This window comes from Prunus mume, linkage group LG5, assembly GCF_029339155.1.
Source record: "Prunus mume cultivar Tortuosa linkage group LG5, ASM2933915v1, whole genome shotgun sequence".
Lineage (NCBI taxonomy): Eukaryota > Viridiplantae > Streptophyta > Magnoliopsida > Rosales > Rosaceae > Prunus > Prunus mume.
Genome location: NC_142702.1, coordinates 22,722,211 through 22,743,161, shown reverse-complemented (window position 1 = coordinate 22,743,161; position 20,951 = coordinate 22,722,211). Strand labels below are relative to the sequence as shown.

At 38.9% G+C, this 20,951-nt stretch overlaps 1 protein-coding gene and 1 pseudogene across 6 annotated transcripts; both read left to right on the top strand.

Annotated features, from left to right (window-relative positions):
* Positions 1–3,614: 3,614 nt before the first annotated feature.
* LOC107881158 (exportin-2 pseudogene) lies at positions 3,615–5,351 on the top strand (annotated as a pseudogene).
* Positions 5,352–6,064: 713 nt separating this feature from the next.
* Positions 6,065–20,455, top strand: LOC103332187 (transducin family protein / WD-40 repeat family protein). 6 transcript variants are annotated; one of them, XR_514143.2, is made up of 17 exons: positions 6,065–6,543; positions 6,975–9,659; positions 9,961–10,420; positions 11,598–11,826; positions 12,288–12,452; positions 12,666–12,938; positions 13,060–13,305; positions 14,048–14,440; positions 14,545–15,945; positions 16,114–16,170; positions 16,748–17,176; positions 17,816–18,039; positions 18,526–18,659; positions 18,871–19,140; positions 19,237–19,415; positions 19,558–19,763; positions 19,841–20,455. XR_514143.2 is itself a non-coding variant. In XM_008234899.2 (16 exons), the coding sequence occupies exons 1-16, from the start codon at positions 6,159–6,161 to the stop codon at positions 19,660–19,662; spliced, it is 7,635 nt and encodes a 2,544-aa protein (XP_008233121.2). In that variant the 5' UTR covers positions 6,065–6,158; the 3' UTR covers positions 19,663–20,455. The 6 variants fall into 6 exon arrangements, 4 of the variants coding, with proteins under 4 accessions (XP_008233121.2, XP_088907892.1, XP_088907894.1 ...); XR_514142.2 differs by having other exon boundaries at positions 19,829–20,455; XM_008234899.2 differs by having other exon boundaries at positions 19,558–20,455.
* Positions 20,456–20,951: the final 496 nt, after the last annotated feature.

The window sequence follows — 20,951 nt, the reverse complement described above, 5'->3', positions numbered from 1 at the left end:
TTAATTAGCAATGATGGAGTAGCCAAATTCTCCGAATTTTCTGAAATGGAATTGGATATGGATTATAATTAATTTGATCCGATAATAATCTGATTTGACTTATTATTAGTATAATTTAGTTTTTCTAGGCTTTATATTAATATTTTATATGTGTAAATGAGTAATATTAGTTTTATATGCACTAATACTACACTTACAACTAATTTTTATGATAAAATATCAAAAATTGATATAAAAAGTAGAAAAATACGATAAAAGAATGAGGCTACTAATGAAATTTTAATTTTTTATACATCACAAAATAAATTAGATAATAATCCAATCTGATCCGAATTCGACGCATAACGGATATGGATTGATAGGTGCAATCCGATAGTTCAAATACAATCCGAATTTGACAATCCAATTATAAATGAATTCAGATTTGGATTGAGGGATATCTAGCCCGAATTCGACCAGTTTACAAGTCTACAACCAATGTTTCTTTTATCCAAAAAAAAAAAAAAAAAAAAACTGTGTTTCTTTTATTTAAAAATATATATACAAATTTGCTCATTATAAATTTTCAGTATTATATTATTTTTTTTTATTTAAAAAAAGTGAAAAAAAAAAAAAAGAAGGGAAAACCACAACACCATGGGACCGTGAACAGTGCAGTGGTGTTATATTTGTTTGTCTTAAGTTCTTTTAGTTTTTTTTCATTATTCTATACCCAACAAATTTGTACTTTTTATGGTTATTGGTTACAAGTTACGAAAAAAAAACAACAACTTGGTTAATTGGATTTATATAAAGTTTTAAAACTTGATTTGGTTAGTTGGGTTGAGATTATTTTACCTAAAAATTAAATAAGACATTTTGACCCAAAAAACAATGAATAAGACAAAGTTTCTTTTTTCCAAAAAGACAAAGATTGAATATGAACTCCAACAAAAAGAGAAAAAGCAATTCGAACTAGAGTTGGGATTAAGGGTCATCATTAGGCTCGCAAGCCTATGCCCATCAGGCCCATCGAGAAAAAGCCCGACCCGCCTGTTATGGGCCACCATTGTTGAGTGGGCGGGTTTGGGTTTGGTGTCTAAAGCTTGGCCCATTTAAGCCCAAGAAATTTGGCCCACCTACTCATAAAAGCTGGCCCACGAGCTCACATACATATAAATACATATATATAAAAAAACCCAAGTTAAATGAAATATGGAGAAAATCATTATCTATTATCATTGTAAGAATTAAAAAAAATGAATAAAATATGATTTTATTAATATGGGGTTCTATAATTATATCTTTATATTTATGGGGAAAAAAGAACTATGAAGTTATGAACAAAGAAAAAAATGGAGACATAAACATATAGACAAATTTAAATAGAGAACTATGAAAAAAGAGGAAACATAGAAACACACCAAAACATAGAAAATAAATAAATAAAGAACTGACAAAAAAATACATATCAAAAATAAAAAAGACAAAAAAAAGTTGGCCCATTTAGGCCCAGCCCGATGGCCTTTTCCAAGCTTGGCCCATAGGCTAGGCTTAGGCTTTAAATTTTCAAAAAAACCTTGCCCAGCCTAGCACGTTATTTTCTCTCTCTCTTTAAAGCTGACTGCTCGACCCAAGCCCATTAAATTTGGGTCGGGCTAGTTGGCCTAGCCCATTGACGAGGCCTAGTTGGGATAAGACTAGATATTTTGGGAGGTTTTAATGTCGCCAATCTCTTCTAGGGTTCAGGTGTTTGTTTCTTCGGGGTTCGTTGTTACTTTCTTGAAAGGTTCAACTTCAAAAAACCCAGAGTTGAACATTAAAGAATTGCACCGCCTCTATCTGGACTTACACGCCTCTTTGTCTCAAGAATAGGACCCTTCCCGTCAGGCCGAAGCTTCAGTCTCTAAGACATCTCAATGCCCTAACTACTCCTTTGCCCTCTTCAACATCGTCGCCGAGCTTGTGTAAGATGAAAAGATTCGACAGGAGGCTAAGGGCCATAGGCCGGCCCGATGGGCTTTTTCAAGCTTGGCCTATGGGCTTGGGCTTTGAATTTTCAAAAACCCCGCCCAGCTCAGCCTGTTATTTTCTCTCTCTTCTTTAAAGACCGGCCGACCCAAGTCAATTAAATTTGGGGCGGGCTAGCTGGCCCGACCCATTAATGAGGCCTAGTTGGGATAGGACTAGATATTTTAGAATGTGTCAATTTCATCGATCTCTTCTAGGGTTCATGTGTCTGTTTCTTCTTGGGGTTCATTATTAGTTTCTTCGAAAGGTTCAACTTCAAACAACCCATAGTGGAACATAAAAGAATGCAACGCCTTTGTCTGGACTAACACGCCTCTCAGTCTCAAGAATAGGACCTTTCCCATCAGGCCGAAGCTTCACTCTCTGAGACGTCTCAATGCCCTAACTACTCCTTTGTCCTCTTCAACATCGTCGCCCAGCCCATGTATGATGAAAAGATCCAACATGAGGCTAGGGGCCATAGGCCCCGCCTGATGGTCTTTTTCAAGCTTGGCCTATGGGCTAGGCTTGGGCTTTGAATTTTCAAAAAAACCCAGCCCAGCCCGTTATTTTCTCTCTACTCTTTAAAGCCCGGCCAAACTCAGCCAAAGCCCATTAAATTTGGGCCGGGCAGCTGTCCCGAACCATTAACGAGGCCTAGTTAGGATAGGTCTAGATATTTTGGGAGGTTTCAATGTCGTTGATCTCTTCTAGGGTTCAGGTGTCTATTTCTTCTAGGGGTTCATTGTTACTTTCTTCGAAAGGTTCAACTTCAAACAACCCAAAATGGAACGTAAAAGAATTGCACCACCTCTGTGTAGACTTACACGCCTTTCTGTCTCAAGAATAGGACCCTTCCCGTCAAGCGAAGCTTCAGTCTCCAAGACGTCTCAATGCCCCAACTACTCATTTACCCTCTTCAACATCGTCGCCAGCCCGTGTACGATGAAAAGATCCGACAGGATGCTAAGGGCCATATGCCCGGCCTGATGGGCTTTTTCAAGCTTGGCCTATGGGCTAGGCTTAGGCTTTGAATTTTCAAAAAAACTCAGCCCAACCCAGCCCATTATTTTCTCTTTCCTCTTTAAAGCCCGGCCGGCTCGACCCAAGCCCATTAAATTTGGGTCGGGCTAGCTAACCCAGACCATTAACGAGGCCTAGTTGGGATAGGACTAGATATTTTGGGAGGTTTCAATTTCGTCGATCTCTTCTAGGGAGGTGTCTATTTCTTATAGGGGTTCATTGTTAGTTTCTTCGAAAGGTTCAACTTCAAACAACCCAGAGTGGAACATAAAAGAATTGCACCGTCTCTGCATCGGACTTACACGCCTCTGTCTCAAAAACAGAGTCTCGCCGTCATGCAAGCTTCACCTTCCCAGCGTCTCAATGCCCCAACTACTCCCTTCCCAGGCGTCTCAATGCCCCAACTACTCCCTTGCCCTCTTCAACATTGTCGCTCAGCCCGTGTACGATGAGAAGATCCTACAGACGTTAGGGCCATAAGCTGGCCCAGCCCAGCCCATTATTTTCTCTCACCTCTTTAAAGCCCGGCCCAGCTTGGTCCAAGCCCATTAAATTTGTGTCGGGCCAGGTTGGGATATGACTAGATATTTTGGGAGGTTTCAATGTCGTCGATCTCTTCTAGGGTTCGGGTGTCTATTTCTTCTGGGGGTTCATTGTTAGTTTCTTCAAAAGGTTCAACTTCAAACAACCCATAGTGGAACGTAAAAGAATTGCACCGCTTATGTCTGGACTTACACGCCTATTTGTCTCAAGAACATGAGCCTCGCCGTCAAGCCAAAACTTCAATCTCCGAGGCGTCTCAATGCCCCAACTACTCCATTGCACTTTTCAACATCGTCGCCCAGCCTGTTTACCATGAAAAGATTCGACATGCGGCCTCCTTCAACTTCAAAAACCAACTCAAGGCTCGATGGGCCCTCGATTCCTCCTCGGATGACGAGCCCACCATCTCCGAAGTAGAGAAGGAGAAGATTAAAGCCGGTATCGTCTCCCTCATGCTCTCCGCCACGCACAAAATCCGAAGCCAACTCACTGAAGCAGTAGTCCTCATATGCAAGCACGATTGGCTAGATGGGTGGCTCGATTTGCTCTCCGACCTCATTTCCCGCCTTTAGAAAGCTAAGAGCGATAAAGACTACGCCGATATTCTCGGCATTGCGAACTCTATATTTAAGAGTTTTCGGTATGAGTGCAATTATTTGAAATACTTTTGGAGCGTTTTGCCACACCCCTTTCGAACATTTTCATTGAAACTGTGCACTTGATTGAACATGTCAATTCCTGTGGTGAGTCCCTTAAGCAGTTGTTCAAGTCACAGATATTGTGGTGTGTGATTTTTTACTCATTGAATTTTCAAGATTTTCCTCAGTTTTTTGAAGGCACTATAAATGTTTAGATTGAGGAGATGAAACCGTGTTTAGCCACGTATTATCCTGCGATTAAGAGTAGTGCTGATGGGCTTGTCCTGGTTGATGGGTTGCATGCAGCCGTGTGCATGGCTACTAACCTTTGTATTCAGAATGAGGGGAAAAACTTACAAACCTCATGGAATGATTTTGCTATTGATGTGTGGAAATTGTTGTTGAATGTGTTTAAGGTGTCTAGCGTGATCGTGTAGCTCTTACTGCTATTAATTTTTTGACCACCCTTAGCACGAGCGTGGATCATAATCTTTTTGCTGGACATTTGATGATAACATAGATATGTTAGGACATTGTGATCCCAATTGTGAGGTTGAGGGATAAGGATGAAGAACTGTTTAAGGTGAACTATATTGAGTTTATTAAGAGGGATATAGAAGGTGATATTCATACTAGGCAGAGGATTGCATGTGAGTTTCTTAAAGGGATAACTACCAATTATGAACAATAGGTTACTGATGTTGTTTCTGAATAGATACGGACCTTGACAAATTGTCATAACTCAGACCCCTTTGTGTATTGGAACAAGATGGAGTGCGCTTTTGTGCTTGGCTGGACCAATTTTTAATAAAGAGGACGGTCATACTGATTTGCCAAAAATTGGTACCCTGGAGAATTTCTTTATGACATCAATTGTTCTGATATTGCAGAGTAAGGATGTGAATGAGTTTCCAATGCTCAAGGCTGGCACACTGAAATTCTTCACAATGTTCGGAAGGATTTACGAAAGCATGTGGCATTATTTTTCCACTTTTGAGTCGGTTCCTTCGTCTTGAGTCAAATGTTGTTCACTCTTATGCTGCAAGTTATATTCAGAAACTTTTGCTTGTGAAGGATGAGGGTGGAAGAGCAAGATGTACTTCAACATATGTTTTTGCTTTGATGCCACAACTGTTTGTGGGGCTATGTGGAGATTGAGGGTTGCGAAGAAGAAATTCGAAGGTCTGGGGGAAGGGGGGGTGGAGGAGGAGGGTGGAGGGATGGGTATGGGTTTGTGATGGGGGGAGAAAAAATCGCAAGAAATCATCTTAAGGGGAGAGGAAGGGGAGCGGGTTTGTGATGGGTTCTGCAGATTAGTTGAAAGAGAGATGGGGAGGGTCTTCGTGGTTGGTATAATAGTGGGTGGAGGCTGATCGGGATAGGATGGGAGAAGAAAATAGGGAGGAGGGTGTGGTGGTCATGGGGAAAGGGGGAGAAGAACTAAGATAATATTTTAAAAATTTTGGTCTTCCATATAAACCCTGGTAACATAAACTAAGATTTTTTTCTCCTCTTTTTCTTCAATTTTTCCAAAAAAAAATTATATTTTATTCATACATTAATCAATTAATTTTTTTTTAAAAAAAAAAATTGGGACTCATAAATACCATGTAGGCAACTAACGGAGAGATTTGTGAAGCCCTAATGGCGGAACCACATTATAACAAATTTAAAAGATCGGGGTATGTAATTGTAAAAATTAAAAAGATAGGGACTAACATGTCTTAAGAGTGTAACTATAGGGTACTAAACTGTAATTAACCCTTTTATTTTTTTGGTTGGAGGATAAAATTTTCTTTGTGTCGTTTGATGCAGACGACGTCGTTATCTTCGCGCAACAAATACACGCACGCGCACATTTTACCGTGTGCTCTGCTCTGCTCTGGTCCTTCAACCTCTGCGTTCTTCCTTCTTCCTTCTTCTTCTGTTCTTCACTCACTTTGTCCTCTGAAACCCAAAAACCCAATGCCAGACGTAGACCTACCATCGGCTGTGGACCCCACTCACCACCTTCCTCTCCAATTCCTTCCATCCGACCCAACTCCTCCCGCCCCGACCCGATCCGATCCACCCGGATGCACCCTCGACTGGCTGCCGGACTTTCTAGACCTCTCATGGGTCGCCTACGGAGCCTCCTCGCTCCTAGTGATCTCCCACTTCCCCTCCCCACTCTCCGATGCCGAAACTGTAATAGGACCCATTTTCCGTCAAATCTTCGAGCTCTCCGGCGACCCCTCGTCGGCAGTCGAAGCCGTCTCTTGGTCCCCGTCCACGCCCTCGATCGGTGAGCTAGCTGCCGCGGCTGAGAATTGCGTTTGGGTGTTCTCGCATGATTCGGCCAGGTCCAAAGGTGCGTGAGGGTTGGAGGTTGTTTTAGTTTGGTTACTGAGAAATGGGGTGAAATGTTAAAGGTTTTGAATTGACAGCAGGACTTGAGTGAATGTCTAGTAACAGCAGGTGTGTAACTGTTTGCAGTAAAAGTTCCATGTTTCCTGATTGGTAGTTAAGAAAATTGAGATAGAAAATGAGGTGAAATGTTGAGATTCTGAATTGGCAGCTGGAATTTGCATGTATAGTAAGGAGGATAAATGTTATAATTTTCAGTTTGGTTTATGAGAAAACAAATGAGGGAAAAAAAAAAAAAGTGAACTTTTGATAACAACTAGTTGGCATTATTATGGTTTTCTGCATTCCTTAAGTAATTTATATGCAGTGCATCTGGATTCTGTTCTTAATTTGGCTTGTGTGTCTTAAATTTCAAATCTGTTTACTCATATTCAGGTTCTTTTTGTTGGAGCCAGAATGCAGTACTCGTACATTCTACAAAGGTCGAGGCAATGAGATGGACTGGCTCAGGGGATGGAATTATTGCCGGTGGAATTGATGTGGTTTTGTGGAAAAGAAATGGCAGGTCTTGGGAAATTGCTTGGAAGTTTAAAGCAGACATGCCACAAAGTATGGTCTCTGCAACTTGGTCTGTTGAAGGACCTTTTGCAACTGCAGCTTATCAGACTGAAGGATTGTTGACCAGTACGGCTAGCAAATGTGTGCTAGTATGCCAAAGTGTTGGAAAATCTGGTTTTTTGAAATCCGAGCTACATCATCCTCATCCTATCTCAATGATTCAGTGGAGGCCATTAACAGGAAGTTTAAATAGAGATGCAAAACATCCACCGAGGCAAGTGTTACTCACATGTAGCGCAGATGGAACTGCAAGGTTATGGTGCGAGGTTGATGATGGAAGGGGAAGAAAAGTTGGTAAGGACGTTAATGACCACAAAACAATGAGGTGTTCATTTTCTGTAGCCGCTGTAATTGAGATAAATCAGGCACTGAATGGGATTCTAGGCACTGATATATATCTGATGTGGGCCACAGAAATTGGGGGTGTACATAAAACTAGTGAGGGAGCTAAACAAATTTTCTTTGGAAAAGGTTATGAGCAAGATCAACCTGGTAACTGTGAGTGGTTAATTGGGTCTGGCCCTGGAATGTTGGTCAATTTCTGGGCTATACACTGTCTTGATGATGTCTCCCCAATAAGATTTCCGCGGGTCACCTTATGGAAGACACAAAAACTACAAGGGCTAAATGGGGGACTTTCTAATTATAAAGATGGAATACCTCTTAATAAAGTTGTTATCTCGAGGAACTGCTCGTCTGGTCCACCAACATTATGTTCTTTTGTTCAGTTATTACCTTGTAATTCCTTGGTTTGGTCACAATTATATACTCAAACTTCAAATAATGCCGAGGATATATCCCTTAATAAATCTGGTACTGAGAACATCTTAGCATGTTCAGCTGGTGGACTCTTGAATTTGGATGGTCATGCTGGAAGAATCTTACAAGTAGCTGTGCATCCTTATAGCTGCGAAGTTGAATTGGCTGTCTCTCTAGATTCTTGTGGACTACTTCTATTTTGGTTTTTTTCTACCATTTCCAACTGCATTTTGGGCCGTCCAACACTAATTCCAACATGGGAGCTTTGTGGGAAACTTGTAACACAAGGATCATGTTCCAAATATACAAGCTTGAGGTGGGCACCGTCAATAGTAAATGAAGCAGTTGTTCTTCTTATGGGACATGCTGGAGGCGTTGATTGCTTTGTTGTAAAATTCCATCATAATGAGGAAGAAAGTATAGAATGTCACTACTTATGCACAATACCTTTTACAGGTCATGGTCCGTATGAGAATGGTCCCACTAGTATCTTTTCAATTCCTTTGCCTTCGACTTGTCATAAAACCCTAAAATCTAATAAATTTATGCTTTTGGGTGTATGGATGAATGGGTTTCAGGCTCTTTCTTGGGAAATCATCTTGCATTCTTTTGATTTATCAAGAAGCTACTGTGAGTGTCAATTTGATGCTGGAAGTGCTCCTGAAGGCAGTATGTGGCGATTTGAAACTACTTTTGCTAATGAAAGATATTGTCTTAATGTAAAACCTTGCTCGTCAAAGATACCAGATCCTCACACGCATGATGATGTTTCAAGTTTTGCTGTGGTCTGTCCGGGTAGATTGATCTGTGTAGAAAAAAGTTTGGCTTCTACTATTGATCGATGCTGCCCTCCATATATACTGGCTACAGGCTGCTCTGATGGTAGCTTGAAATTGTGGAGGAGTAACATGGATAAGCCATCAACACCTCAAATTTCATGGGAACTTGTGGGTATGTTAGTGGCACATCAAGGACCCATTAGCTCTATATGCTTATCGGATTGTGGTCGTAAGATAGCAACCATCTGCAAGGAGCTTCCTTCAAATACTGTTAGCACTCTTCGTATATGGGACCCTGTACTCCTTGCAGATGCAGGGACTTTTATGTTAGAGGATACATTATCCTTTGGTCAAGATCTTGTTGCTTTAAATTGGCTATACTGTGGAAATGGTCAGTTACTGCTTGGAGCCTGCACACAGAATCAGTTGCAAGTATATTCTCAGCAGCGTTGTGGTGGTCAGACTTTATTAAACTCTGGAAAATTATTGAAAAAGGACATCTGGGTTTGCATTGCGTCTACTCGTACTTTCCCTCCCATTTATGACTTCTTTTGGGGCCCCAGAGCAACGGCTATATTTGTTCACAATAGTTACTTTTGTGTAAATAGTCAGTGGCTGTTCCCTATAAATAAGAAACATCTTGCTAATGCCGATCCAAATTGCCCGGATTATTTGGGAAGAATGGAAGAAGATATTGATTCTACGGTGTTCATTGATTGTGGACTTGATCAATTCAAGAAAATATTACTTGGTGACAGTAGAAGAGATAGCAAGTCCGGTATACCATTGGAGATTGATTTGAAAAAGGATTATCTGTCCAGCAGCTTGTTTTTAGCAAGGGCTCAACTGAAGTGTGGTTCGGCTACCAAGCTAGGTTTATGGAACATGGATGAAGTGATCGAGAAGTTAAATGGATCTCTGCCAGTTTATCACCCAGAGGCCCTCTTTATGAATATCTATTCAGGTATTATTTCAGTAGTTTACTTATTTTGGTGAAGTAGCATATCGTGTTACAAACCAAGAACTAGAATATCATTTTTAAATTCAGATGTTCAACTGAGTTATGTAATACTGGTTAAAATCTTCCATCCACTGCCCCCTCTCTCTCCTCCCTCCCTATCTCTCTGCGTGTCTGTTTTTTCTCTGTTAGCAGTTTCCTAATGTTGCCTTTTTGGACTTCTTAGATCACTTTTTTTTGCTTTTCAAGTAAGCGTGTTTCTAATATTTAATTATGTTAATACACATGGAATCTGTAATGTGTCTAGGAAATTGGAAGCGTGCTTACACTGCTCTGAGGCATCTTAATGAGTTTCTTTCCTCTAATTCTTCTCCTGAGAGGAAGTATAGCCCTGCAAAATATAGCATTTGTGTTCCACAAATTCCTTTGTCAAGTTTTTTTGATGCGCGTATCTCAGTATATTCAAATGACAGAGGATTTCAATGGAGCGGTGATGCTTCTCTAGTTACTTCATCTTCTCAGTTTCAAAGAAACTTGGACCAATTTACATACAGTTTGGACTCCTATGCTTCCAGTAATCAGTTGAATTCATCCTCAACAAAAACTGAACTTAGTGACTTTGTTGAGCCTCTTGAGAATTTATACAAGTCAGCGGCTATAAGTGACATGGAGAAGATTCAAATTCTTTCTATTATAGATCTTCTTATTGAAATGACTAATTCACACTCTGGTTCTGCATATGAAAGTCTTGATGAACCTGGACGGAGGTAACTCTGACTTTTGTTGACTACATCCTTTCTGTATTTTCTATGTGAATCATTTTTTCAAATATATTCACAGTGGACAAGCTGTCCACTGAAAACAAAACAGGGAACAAACTCTGATTTCTAGCTAAAATACAGTATAATTACATTACATCAAAACAAGCAAAACTGGATTTTAAGTAACAACAGCCTTCCAATTTGCATACCTAGACAAAATGGTATGTCCCAAAACCCTAAAGAAACCAAAACGGATAACTATCCCACAATACCTCTGCACCCTCCCCTCTATACTTTTTAGAGACCCTTATATTTTGTTCCATACACACCCTACAAAACTCAGCCAATACAAACAATTTGTTAAAGCTTCTGCCTTCCTTCCCCACCAAATGCCCTATGCTTCTCAAAAAGCAGTGAATGCATGTTACTGGAATTACGGATACTTTCCGAAGTATTTGTGAGATTTTGTGATTCTTAAAGAAGATCTGCTGAAAGATTTTACGTACTAGGTTCATGTTGTTTTATGTTCTGGTATTTTTCCTTAGAATGAAATGTTTAGTGAATTAAACTTTTGATTAGATAACGTGTTGACTACTGAAGACTATGCATTCCCAGTCCTGTTTTGCTAGAAAGGGTGGAATGGAACTAAGATAAAAGGTATATCCCGTTGTTTTATTCTGCTCCTGTCCTGTGTAGGATGCACACTAAGGAAGATATCCAAATGTAAGATGCAGTTTGTAAAGAATTCCAAGGATTTGTTAACCTTGATTAGCTTGTGGTTTACATGAATCTCATGTTTATTTTTATTTTCATTATAGAAATAGTCTTGCATCACTGTTTGCCCTTAAAAACTGTAATTCAAACCTTTATATTCTTGGGGTGGTTACATGCCACAAATCTGACATTTGGGGATATTGTAGTCCCTTACAGGTTTTGGTAAAATTTGAAAGATCTCTTTGTTTAAATTAGGTAAAATTATCCACCTATAAACATTTGAGCTATGGCAAACTATTTTCATCTAATAGTGTTGCATATAACTATACTATTTGCCCATAATTTTCTTTAAATTGTTTAATTTACTGTACTTTTGATATCATTATTCTTGAGAATGATTCTAACTTTGTTTTAACTTCTTTTTTTCTCCATTTCTGTTATTTTATTCTTATGTATTCATTCTTTGTAGGTTTTGGGTTGCATTGAGGTTTCAGCAACTACATTCTTTCAGACAGCATGGTAGATTGGCATCTGTGGAGGAGTTGGTTGTTGACTCCAAGTTGATTGGATGGGCCTACCACTCTGATTGCCAGGAAAACTTATTTGGGTCTTTCCTACCTAATGATCCATCTTGGCCAGAAATGCGGAATCTGGGTATTGGATTTTGGTTTACAAATACAGCACAATTGCGTTCAAGGGTAATACTTTAATCTATTATTCTTAATATTTCTTAATGCACTAAACTAGGAAAATAGCACTCTTTTTATGTCACCAGAAGAGTTGGTTCTTTCTTTCCAATTTCCGAAGCTGTTATCTGACCCCCAAAAAAAAAAAAAAAAAAAGAAAAAAAAAATGCATAGTAGCTAAACCTGTTTGGTGTCCATTCATTTTCGTAGGATACATATGCATGGTGTTGACCAGTGTACCAAGAGAAAAGAAATTGATTTCCCATAAGCAATGATGAGTTTCAAAAGGCAGTTATTTTGTTTAATCTTTATTTTTGTGCAGTATTTTTGGTTATCTACTTATCATTATGTTTAAGATCTCTGAAGACTTTATGCGGCCTCATTATTTGTGCTAGAAATATAAAGATTAAAATTCTCTTCATGATGTTATGCAGCTTTGACTGACTCGAGGGTTTTTTTTTTCCTCAATGTAGATGGAGAAACTGGCAAGATTTCAGTATCTAAAAAGGAAAGATCCTAAAGATTGTGCATTACTATACATAGCACTGAATAGAATTCAAGTTTTGTCTAGCCTTTTCAAAATTAGCAAGGATGAGAAGGATAAGCCCCTTGTTGGATTTCTTTCACGTAATTTTCAGGTAAAGTTATAGTCTGGTTATGTATGTATACATTTATTTACAAGAATATGGAGAAGAAAACTTTAGAAATATTTCTTCTTGAGGTCCTTGTCCTTGGTGTGACTTTTCTTGTCTTCATTTCTTGGTGCGAGTCTGATATATATCTCTCTCTTTGTCAAGCTAATCATTTGATGGTAGGTTGTCTTAACATGCATCCACATTTTATTCTTACAGGAGGAGAAAAATAAGGCAGCTGCTTTGAAGAATGCATATGTCTTAATGGGGAGACACCAACTGGAATTAGCTATTGCTTTCTTTCTGCTTGGAGGTGATACTTCTTCTGCTGTCAATATTTGTGCAAAGAACCTTGGCGATGAACAGCTTGCGTTAGTGATTTGTCGGCTTGTTGAGGGGCGTGGTGGACCACTAGAGAGACACTTAATTACAAAGTTTATGCTACCATTTGCAATTGAGAAGGACGATTATTGGTTAGCAAGCCTTTTGGAGGTGCCTTGATTTTAAATAGTTTAACATAAGAATTTTTATTAAGAAGACACTACCACGGTATATGTCGTATCCATGGTTTTTCAGATGTCATACCTTACAAATGACTCTCCTTGATTTGCAGTGGGAGCTGGGGAATTACTCTCAATCTTTAATACGCATGCTTGGTTTCCAAATAAATTCGGCAACTGAGAAGCATGCACTCTCGTCCAATGGTGTTGCTTTCTCAGACCCAAACGTTGGTCTGTATTGTCTAATGCTAGCAACCAATAATTGCATGAGGAATGCTGTTGGGGAGCGAAATATTGCAATCCTTAGCAGGTGGGCAATATTGACGACAGCTACCGCGTTAAACAGATGTGGGCTTCCTGTAAGTTTACATTTTGATTCATGCTGTTATCATGTGGGATGATATTTGGTGGATGTGAATGTAGTGTTTTAGGTGAGTTTGCCATTTATAAAAGGTTCAATGACATTCTGAAATGTTGGCCTATATTATTGTCTCATATTAACCTATTCGTGAACTCCATAATTTATAATGCATGACCTTTCCCTATCAAATTAATGCCTGACTTTGACCTATTCATGAACTCCATAAATAGATTCAATGCCCAGTTTATACATTGAGATGCTATAAACTGTACTATTCAAAATGGTTTCTTGTTTTTGTACTGGAATATTTGGATCTTGTGATCTATAGTGAGTGCAATAGGTGCCATACAATGTGTCCCATATGGTACTTGAGGATCTTTATGATGAAATTGTCCAAATCCGTAGAAGCCTCCCACCAACTTCACATAATGCTCTTTGGCGAGGATGGCTTTCCATACCAGTTTACATATACTGAAGGGGTGTGGTGCTGGGAATCCTTATAGAGCCTCCTAAAGGCATGCCAATTGGTTGTGCATTTTGCAGCTTTTGTTAGCTTTTATCTTTAGACTACCTCTACTCTCCTAGGGTTCATACTGCACTGTGTTTTCTTAAAGCTTGTGAGGTGTCTTTGGATTTTCATGTATAGGTGACTGATAGGACAATTCTCATGTTTTGTATATGTGAATGAAAGCCCTGGATTTATTGTTTCCCCTGGATTTATTGTTTCTTGTTGCTGATAGCTTGAAGCTTTGGAGTACCTTTCATCTCTACCAACCATTCGTGGGGATACAGATGAAAGGGGTATGTCAGATCTTGGGCATTCTGAAAATCTACATGCAATTCTAAATCCTTCTTCAATAAATTCTTTCAATTGGTTATCAAGTTATGTGGCTTTCGATCTGGAGTTTCAAGGCAAATTAGATTTGACACTTCAATACTTATCAAAGTTGGTAAGAGAGCATCCAAGCTGGGTAGATATTGCTTTTGGATCTTCTGAAGCTAGTACATGTGTAAAGGAATACGAAAATCATGAATATTTAAAAGTTCGTGAATCTTTCCAACAGAAGTTATACATGGCAGTTCATCTGTTTGAGCAGAAGTTTTCAGTGGTTCCCTTCCATCTTATTAGCCTGGTACATTTTTAGACTCTGCCTTGATCACACCTGAGTAGTTTGTCTGGCATGAAATGATACATTTTTAGACTCTCTGATCATATTTTTCCCCTTCCTTTCTACAGATTTTAATATTGCTGCAAGATCATGGGCTATGGTTCGTTGGATTTGATATATTACATGGATACACTTCTCAACATCAAGAGATAGATAAAACCCAAACAGTTGACAGATTCTTATCATATGCTCTTATGCATAAGCCACTTTTGAAGGCCACCAGAGAAACTTCCCTTTTGTTTTCACGCGTTATTGCTGCCTGTGGTATAACTTGCTCTATACTGAAGTCACATTATATTGAAAACAATGTGTCTGGCGATAGTAGATCTATGAGGTCAGATTCGTTGGGGTATTACTTTCAAGGTCTTACACTGTCATTGCAGAGTTTAAGGGCTGCTTTGAGATTTGCCTTTTTCTCCTCAACTGAAGATCTCACCATGAAACCCCTTGAAGTCATTGATTTGATTGAGTATTATGTACAGCTTGCATGTGCTTGGCATCGTAAAAACTCAAAAGTTCTCTTACTATTGGTGCAACCCCTTGTGATCACATTTACTAATGGGCATACACCTTATGAAGTTGATATGATGACTCTCAAGAAACTCCTTCCCCAGATTCGAGAGGTTGTGGCTCAAAATGTTTCTACTGATAGTGTAGGTCTTCAGGTTTCTCAAGATAGAAATATAACACATTCAATTCCAGAAGATGAAAGATGGCAAATCATAGGGGCTTGTTTATGGCAACACATATCCAGACTCATGAAACATAAGTTGAATTTGTTGTCCTATAAACTTGATGATGGTTGTTTTTCTGGTATACCCGATAGAAAACATTTTTCACGCTTACCTAGCTCTGCAAGTTTACAGTCTGATAGCAATAGTAAAAATGAACTGATAGAACTGGTGTCCTTGAGCTTGCTTAAGTTATTGAAGCCCACACTTGCACATGTTTCTTCTTATTATGTAAAACAGCTAGCATCACTTCTGCAGCATAAAATGGATTATGGGTTGCATGTAAGGACTCTTGTTTGGTTAGAAGAATCTAACCAGTCTCAAACCAGAGCCCTCAATCAGCATCTAAATCAAGATATTGTCAAATTGGACACAATAGATGAAAGACATGAATCTGACATGTTATGGGTTACCTGTGCTGATCCTAAAATGATATCTGAAAGTTTTGCTGAGGAAAAAATAAACTGGCCTCACTCTCTTGATCGTAAACCCTCTAAAGGATGGAGTAACATATGTAGAGGCATTACAACTGTAGGTGAAACTGAGGAAATTCCCAATCATGAAGTTTCACTTAACAGTAGTTCTGCCAGTACAGAAGCGGGATCACCTGCTAAAAGTATATTTCGGGGTGGCCATTCTTTCCTTGGTACCTGGCAGAAAGACACAACCCTTACAAAGGAGGTTACACATTTTCTAAACCCAAAAGAGATATATAAGAGAAACGGGGAGCTTTTGGAGGTAAGCTTTTATTCATTTCTTTCCTCTGTAACTTCTGGCAATCACAAAATATCAATTGATCATTGCATTGGAAAGCTTTGGTATTGAATTAGGGTTCTAAATCTCAAAAGAGAACATTTTTGGAGCTTTTGATAATATTTGACAGTAATTATTTTTTATCTGGATCAGGCATTGTGTCTCAACTCCATTGATCAGGGACAAGCTGCACTTGCAAGCAACCGAAAGGTAAGGCCCTGAACTTGAGCTCCATCTGGTGAGAATCCTTCAATTATTTTCAGATGACTTACCATATTTTTTGTCGTATACTCAAAGTGCTTGATTGTATTAGCTTGTGCTGTGCACGAGATATGTACCCTCCTATATTTAGGTCACTAGAAAGCGTTAAAGACAAGGGGAAAAAAAATTTACTTGGATACATGCAATATAACCAACTGTTAGGTTCAGAGTGTTGTTAAATCATTGCATACATACTTCTTACTACCGAAAAATGTGTCCTACGTATAATAAATTGTTTAGTTTTGATCTTAAACTGAAGTTGAAAGTTCAGCTTAGGAAAAAGAAATTCAAGCATGCATTAGCTGTGTGAAAATCACTAAAATTGAACATAAACTTTTTATTTTATGCTAGCTCTTACGATCAGTTTGCTAATTTCTCTATTGTAAAATCAACTCTTCCAGAAATGCACATCATGTGTATGGTTTCAACTGATTTTTCAATGGTATTGTCATTGTTTGTGTAGTCTGCATCCAGTATGGTAGCACATGCTGAGACAGTATTTAATGTCAACATCTTTCTGATTCAGGGAATATTATTTTTTAATTGGAAAGATGATATGTCTTTCGGAGATCATTCAGACGATATATGGTCAGAAGCCGATTGGCCACTGAATGGATGGGCTGGTTCTGAATCAACCCCCGCTCCTACATGTGTTTCTCCGGGTGTTGGTCTTGGAAGCAAGAAAGGTGCACACCTTGGACTGGGTGGAGCAACTGTTGGTGTGGGCTCTTTGACAAGGCCGGGAAGAGATTTGACGGGTGGTGGAGCATTTGGGATTCCAGGTTATGCTGGTATTGGTGCGTCTGGTTTAGGTTGGGAAACTCAGGAGGACTTTGAGGAGCTTGTTGATCCACCAGCTACTGTGGAGAATGCAAATACGAGGGCTTTTTCCAGTCACCCGTCTAGACCTTTCTTCTTAGTTGGTTCTAGCAATACACACATTTACTTATGGGAGGTATGAAACTTTGACAATCTTTTAGATACTATTTGTTTAAATTTCAAGAACTTGTAGATACTATTTGCAATCTTTTATCTGATATCTGTATTGGGTTTCCTTAACTTGTTTTGTATAAATTTTTTATAGATCTTAATAGAGCACGATAGAGTCTCTATGATATTTTGAATTGTATTGTCATATGGTATTTTGCTTGATTAGGCTTTTGGCTGAGTCAAAAGTTTTTGGTCTGGTCACAGTTAACTAGTCTCTAATAATTTGTTGCTAGGGTGCATTTGTGTATTAATTTTGTTTTTGAAGGCATCCATAATCTCCTCAGAAAACATTTTACACCCCTTGTACTTGTGATTCATCTCTCAACAGATTGAGCACCTTCTTTGGGATACAAGAACTAAGCATGGTTTTATGGCAACCTATAATTTCATGGAAGACTTATATGTTATTTTGCACTGAGCTCCAATCTATCCTGTGCTTCTTTGTTAATTATTCATTCCTAAATATTACAATGCAGTATGAAGAAACTGTCTTCAAATACAATCATAATAAGTACTGTAAAGTGCACTTTTGTGAATGTTTTGCTGTCTTCTTATTGTTACCTTTGAGGACATATAACTAAAAATAAATTTTTTTTTAGTGCAGTTTGGTAAGGACAAAACTACTGCAACTTATGGAGTGCTGCCTGCTGCAAATGTCCCTCCACCTTATGCTCTTGCATCTATATCAGCTTTGCAGTTTGACCACTGTGGACATAGATTTGCTACTGCTGCCTTGGATGGAACTGTATGCACATGGCAGCTGGAGGTGGGAGGAAGGAGTAACATTGGTCCCACAGAGTCATCTCTATGCTTTAACAGCCATGCATCGTATGTGTTATATGATTTTTAAAATTTTCAACACAATTTTAATTATTAAGTTCTTAAATATGTTTGGGAATATGTGGCTATAGATAAATCCTCCAAGATGCAGTGGCTGTAATTTTTGCTCCAAGCTTTTTCCTTTATGGGATGGCTACTTCCCTCTTATGATAAAATGAAATTACTCAGAAACCTGAAATTTTTGGAATACCCTAGTCCTATAGTTCCTAACGTCCTGTTTAACTTCAACAGTTAGCTGTCAATGTAAACTTTAGCTGCTTAGGTGGATTGTGGTCCATAACAAAGGACCATTGTCTGTTGACTTTGATTAGTTGGGTAACCTTGTGCATCATGTTTGCTTAATTAATGTGCATCATTTGGCTGTCTAGAATTGTTTGACTGGATGTGTGTGATTATGTTGTGGAACTGTGGTTGTTTACGCCCAATTTCAATCGGGAAATTTCTTATTGTTTCCAACTGTAATTTCATTTGCAGCGATGTTGCTTATGTTACTTCAAGTGGATCAATCATTGCTGTTGCTGGATTTAGCTCCAATAATGTTAATGTGGTTATATGGGATACATTGGCTCCACCTACCACCTCACGGGCTTCTATCCTTTGTCATGAAGGTCTCTCTCTCTCTCTCTCTCTCTCTCTCTCTCTCTCTCTCTCAAACACACGCACACACACACACACTCGCCTTGCAATTGCTATTTCCCACATTCTAAGAATCTTACCCGTGCTCTGGTTGATTGCTTTTTCAGCCATAGTTATTAACTTTTTCTGTTCAGTTAATAATTTTTCTTCATCTTGTATATGCCTTGTCCTTTTTGTGTGAAGGTGGTGCACGCTCTCTTTCTGTGTTTGATAATGACATAGGAAGTGGCTCTATCTCCCCCCTTATTGTGACTGGTGGAAAAGGTGGTGATGTTGGACTTCATGATTTCCGGTACATTGCTACTGGAAGAAGTAAAAGGCATAGGCATTCTGATAAAGGTGAACAAGTCATGAAGACATCATCGAATATTGATATGCATCCTGGGAATGGTACCAAGCTTGGGGAACAAAATCAAAATGGAATGCTTTGGTATATACCAAAGGCTCACTCAGGTATAACCTGACAAATTTTCATGCAAGATTAACTCTGTATTATCATTTCCTTGTCCAATTATCATTTAACTTTTTGATGAATGAATCGGAATGAAGGGAGTGTCACCAAGATATCTATAATCCCAAATACCAGTTTGTTCTTAACGGGAAGCAAAGATGGAGATGTTAAGCTTTGGGACGCCAAGAGAGCTAAGTTGGTATATCACTGGCCGAATTTGCATGAAAGGCACACATTTTTGCAACCAAGCACTCGAGGCTTTGGTGGAGTAGTCCAGGTAGGCCCTTTGTTCATGCAATAATGTTATGACTTAAAAGTCTTATATCTGTAGTTAGACATGGTAAATGATTTCCGTTATGTCATAGACAAAATGTCATTTGGCCACCTGTACTAAGGTGACACCACATTCCATGTCACAGGCTGCTGTCACGGATATAAAAGTTGTCTCACATGGTTTTCTCTCCTGTGGTGGAGATGGAACTGTAAAGCTTGTTCAACTGAAAGACCACCAACATCAGACATGATGAAATTGATTATAAGTTACATATGAAGTCTTGGAAAATCATTCGTGCATAGTTTGACTGCGGAAAGCACTGAATATTGCTAAACTGCCCAACTGTTCAAGGTTGGTGAGAATGAGAGATACTCCCACATTGCTTGATTGTTGCTTGACACTAACATATACTATAGTCAACTCTGCAGACATTTTGGATACCTATCACTGGTAATCAAAGCGACTTCTGAGGCTCAACGCTTCCAAACTTTGTACCTATTTTGATTAGTGACAACGGAGTGTAAACAATACACTGCCTCTGCTTGAAGGTAGACAGGACCATACAACAGAAAAGAAATCTGATAGGAAGCGTTTTGGTATGTTTACTATAACTCTTATCGAGCAACATTGTTTGGAAGGCTGGCATGATCGAGCCTTTTCGATGAAGACCGTTTGGTGTGTTTTCAATCTCGTTCTTCTGCTCTCCTGGATCTTGTGTGAAGCTAAAGCACAGGGAAGAGTTTCAAGTTTCCTGTACAATTTTTTTTTTTTTTTCTTATACTTAAATTTTCATGTGTATATAATTCTGGAAGAGCCAAGTTTACCCCTTTGTACTTGTAGCATCCTGGATTCTTTGAAATTGTGTCAAAGTTATTGTATATTAGGGTTGATGTAGGGAATTTTTAAAAACATAATGAGATTTGGATTTCCTCTCTCAGCAGTAAATAGTAGGGTGCACACTTTCTTCCATCTGAAGCATCTGGTTTATGTATTTAAGCCATGGGCTGATAGAAGGAATTGTTGTCGCATCCAGCTTTTTAATCTCCCCTAGATTTATTTGTGAGGTTATTCTCATGGCATTCAAATTGAAAGCTCCATTTGACATCAACCCTAATAGAGATATCTAAAGGGACATGCTAAATGGTCAGTCTTCAACATTGACTTTTACCATTTGTTCTTCATTAGCTGTTTGAAAGTGTTTATGCTGAAAGCATACTCCCATTTAAGCCCACGGATAAAATGCAGAACGAAAATGAAAATGTGTCAAGTCTATGGGCAGAGCACAAAAAATGAAGAACGCAAAATAAACGCGTGGCACTAAAAGAGCTCTGTATGTGTGTGTGGCATATCAAAACTGGGCTTAGTTTGAATGGCCTAACTGCAAAAGTCAAAAAGAACGGAATTTTCAAGGATTGTGGTCTCTCTCTCTCTCTCTCTCTCTCTCTCTCTCTCTCTCTAGTAGCTTTTAGTAGCAGAATGCTTCCATTTTGATCCACCTACTGGAAGCTTGAATTTTCATCAATCAGACTCTTACACGTC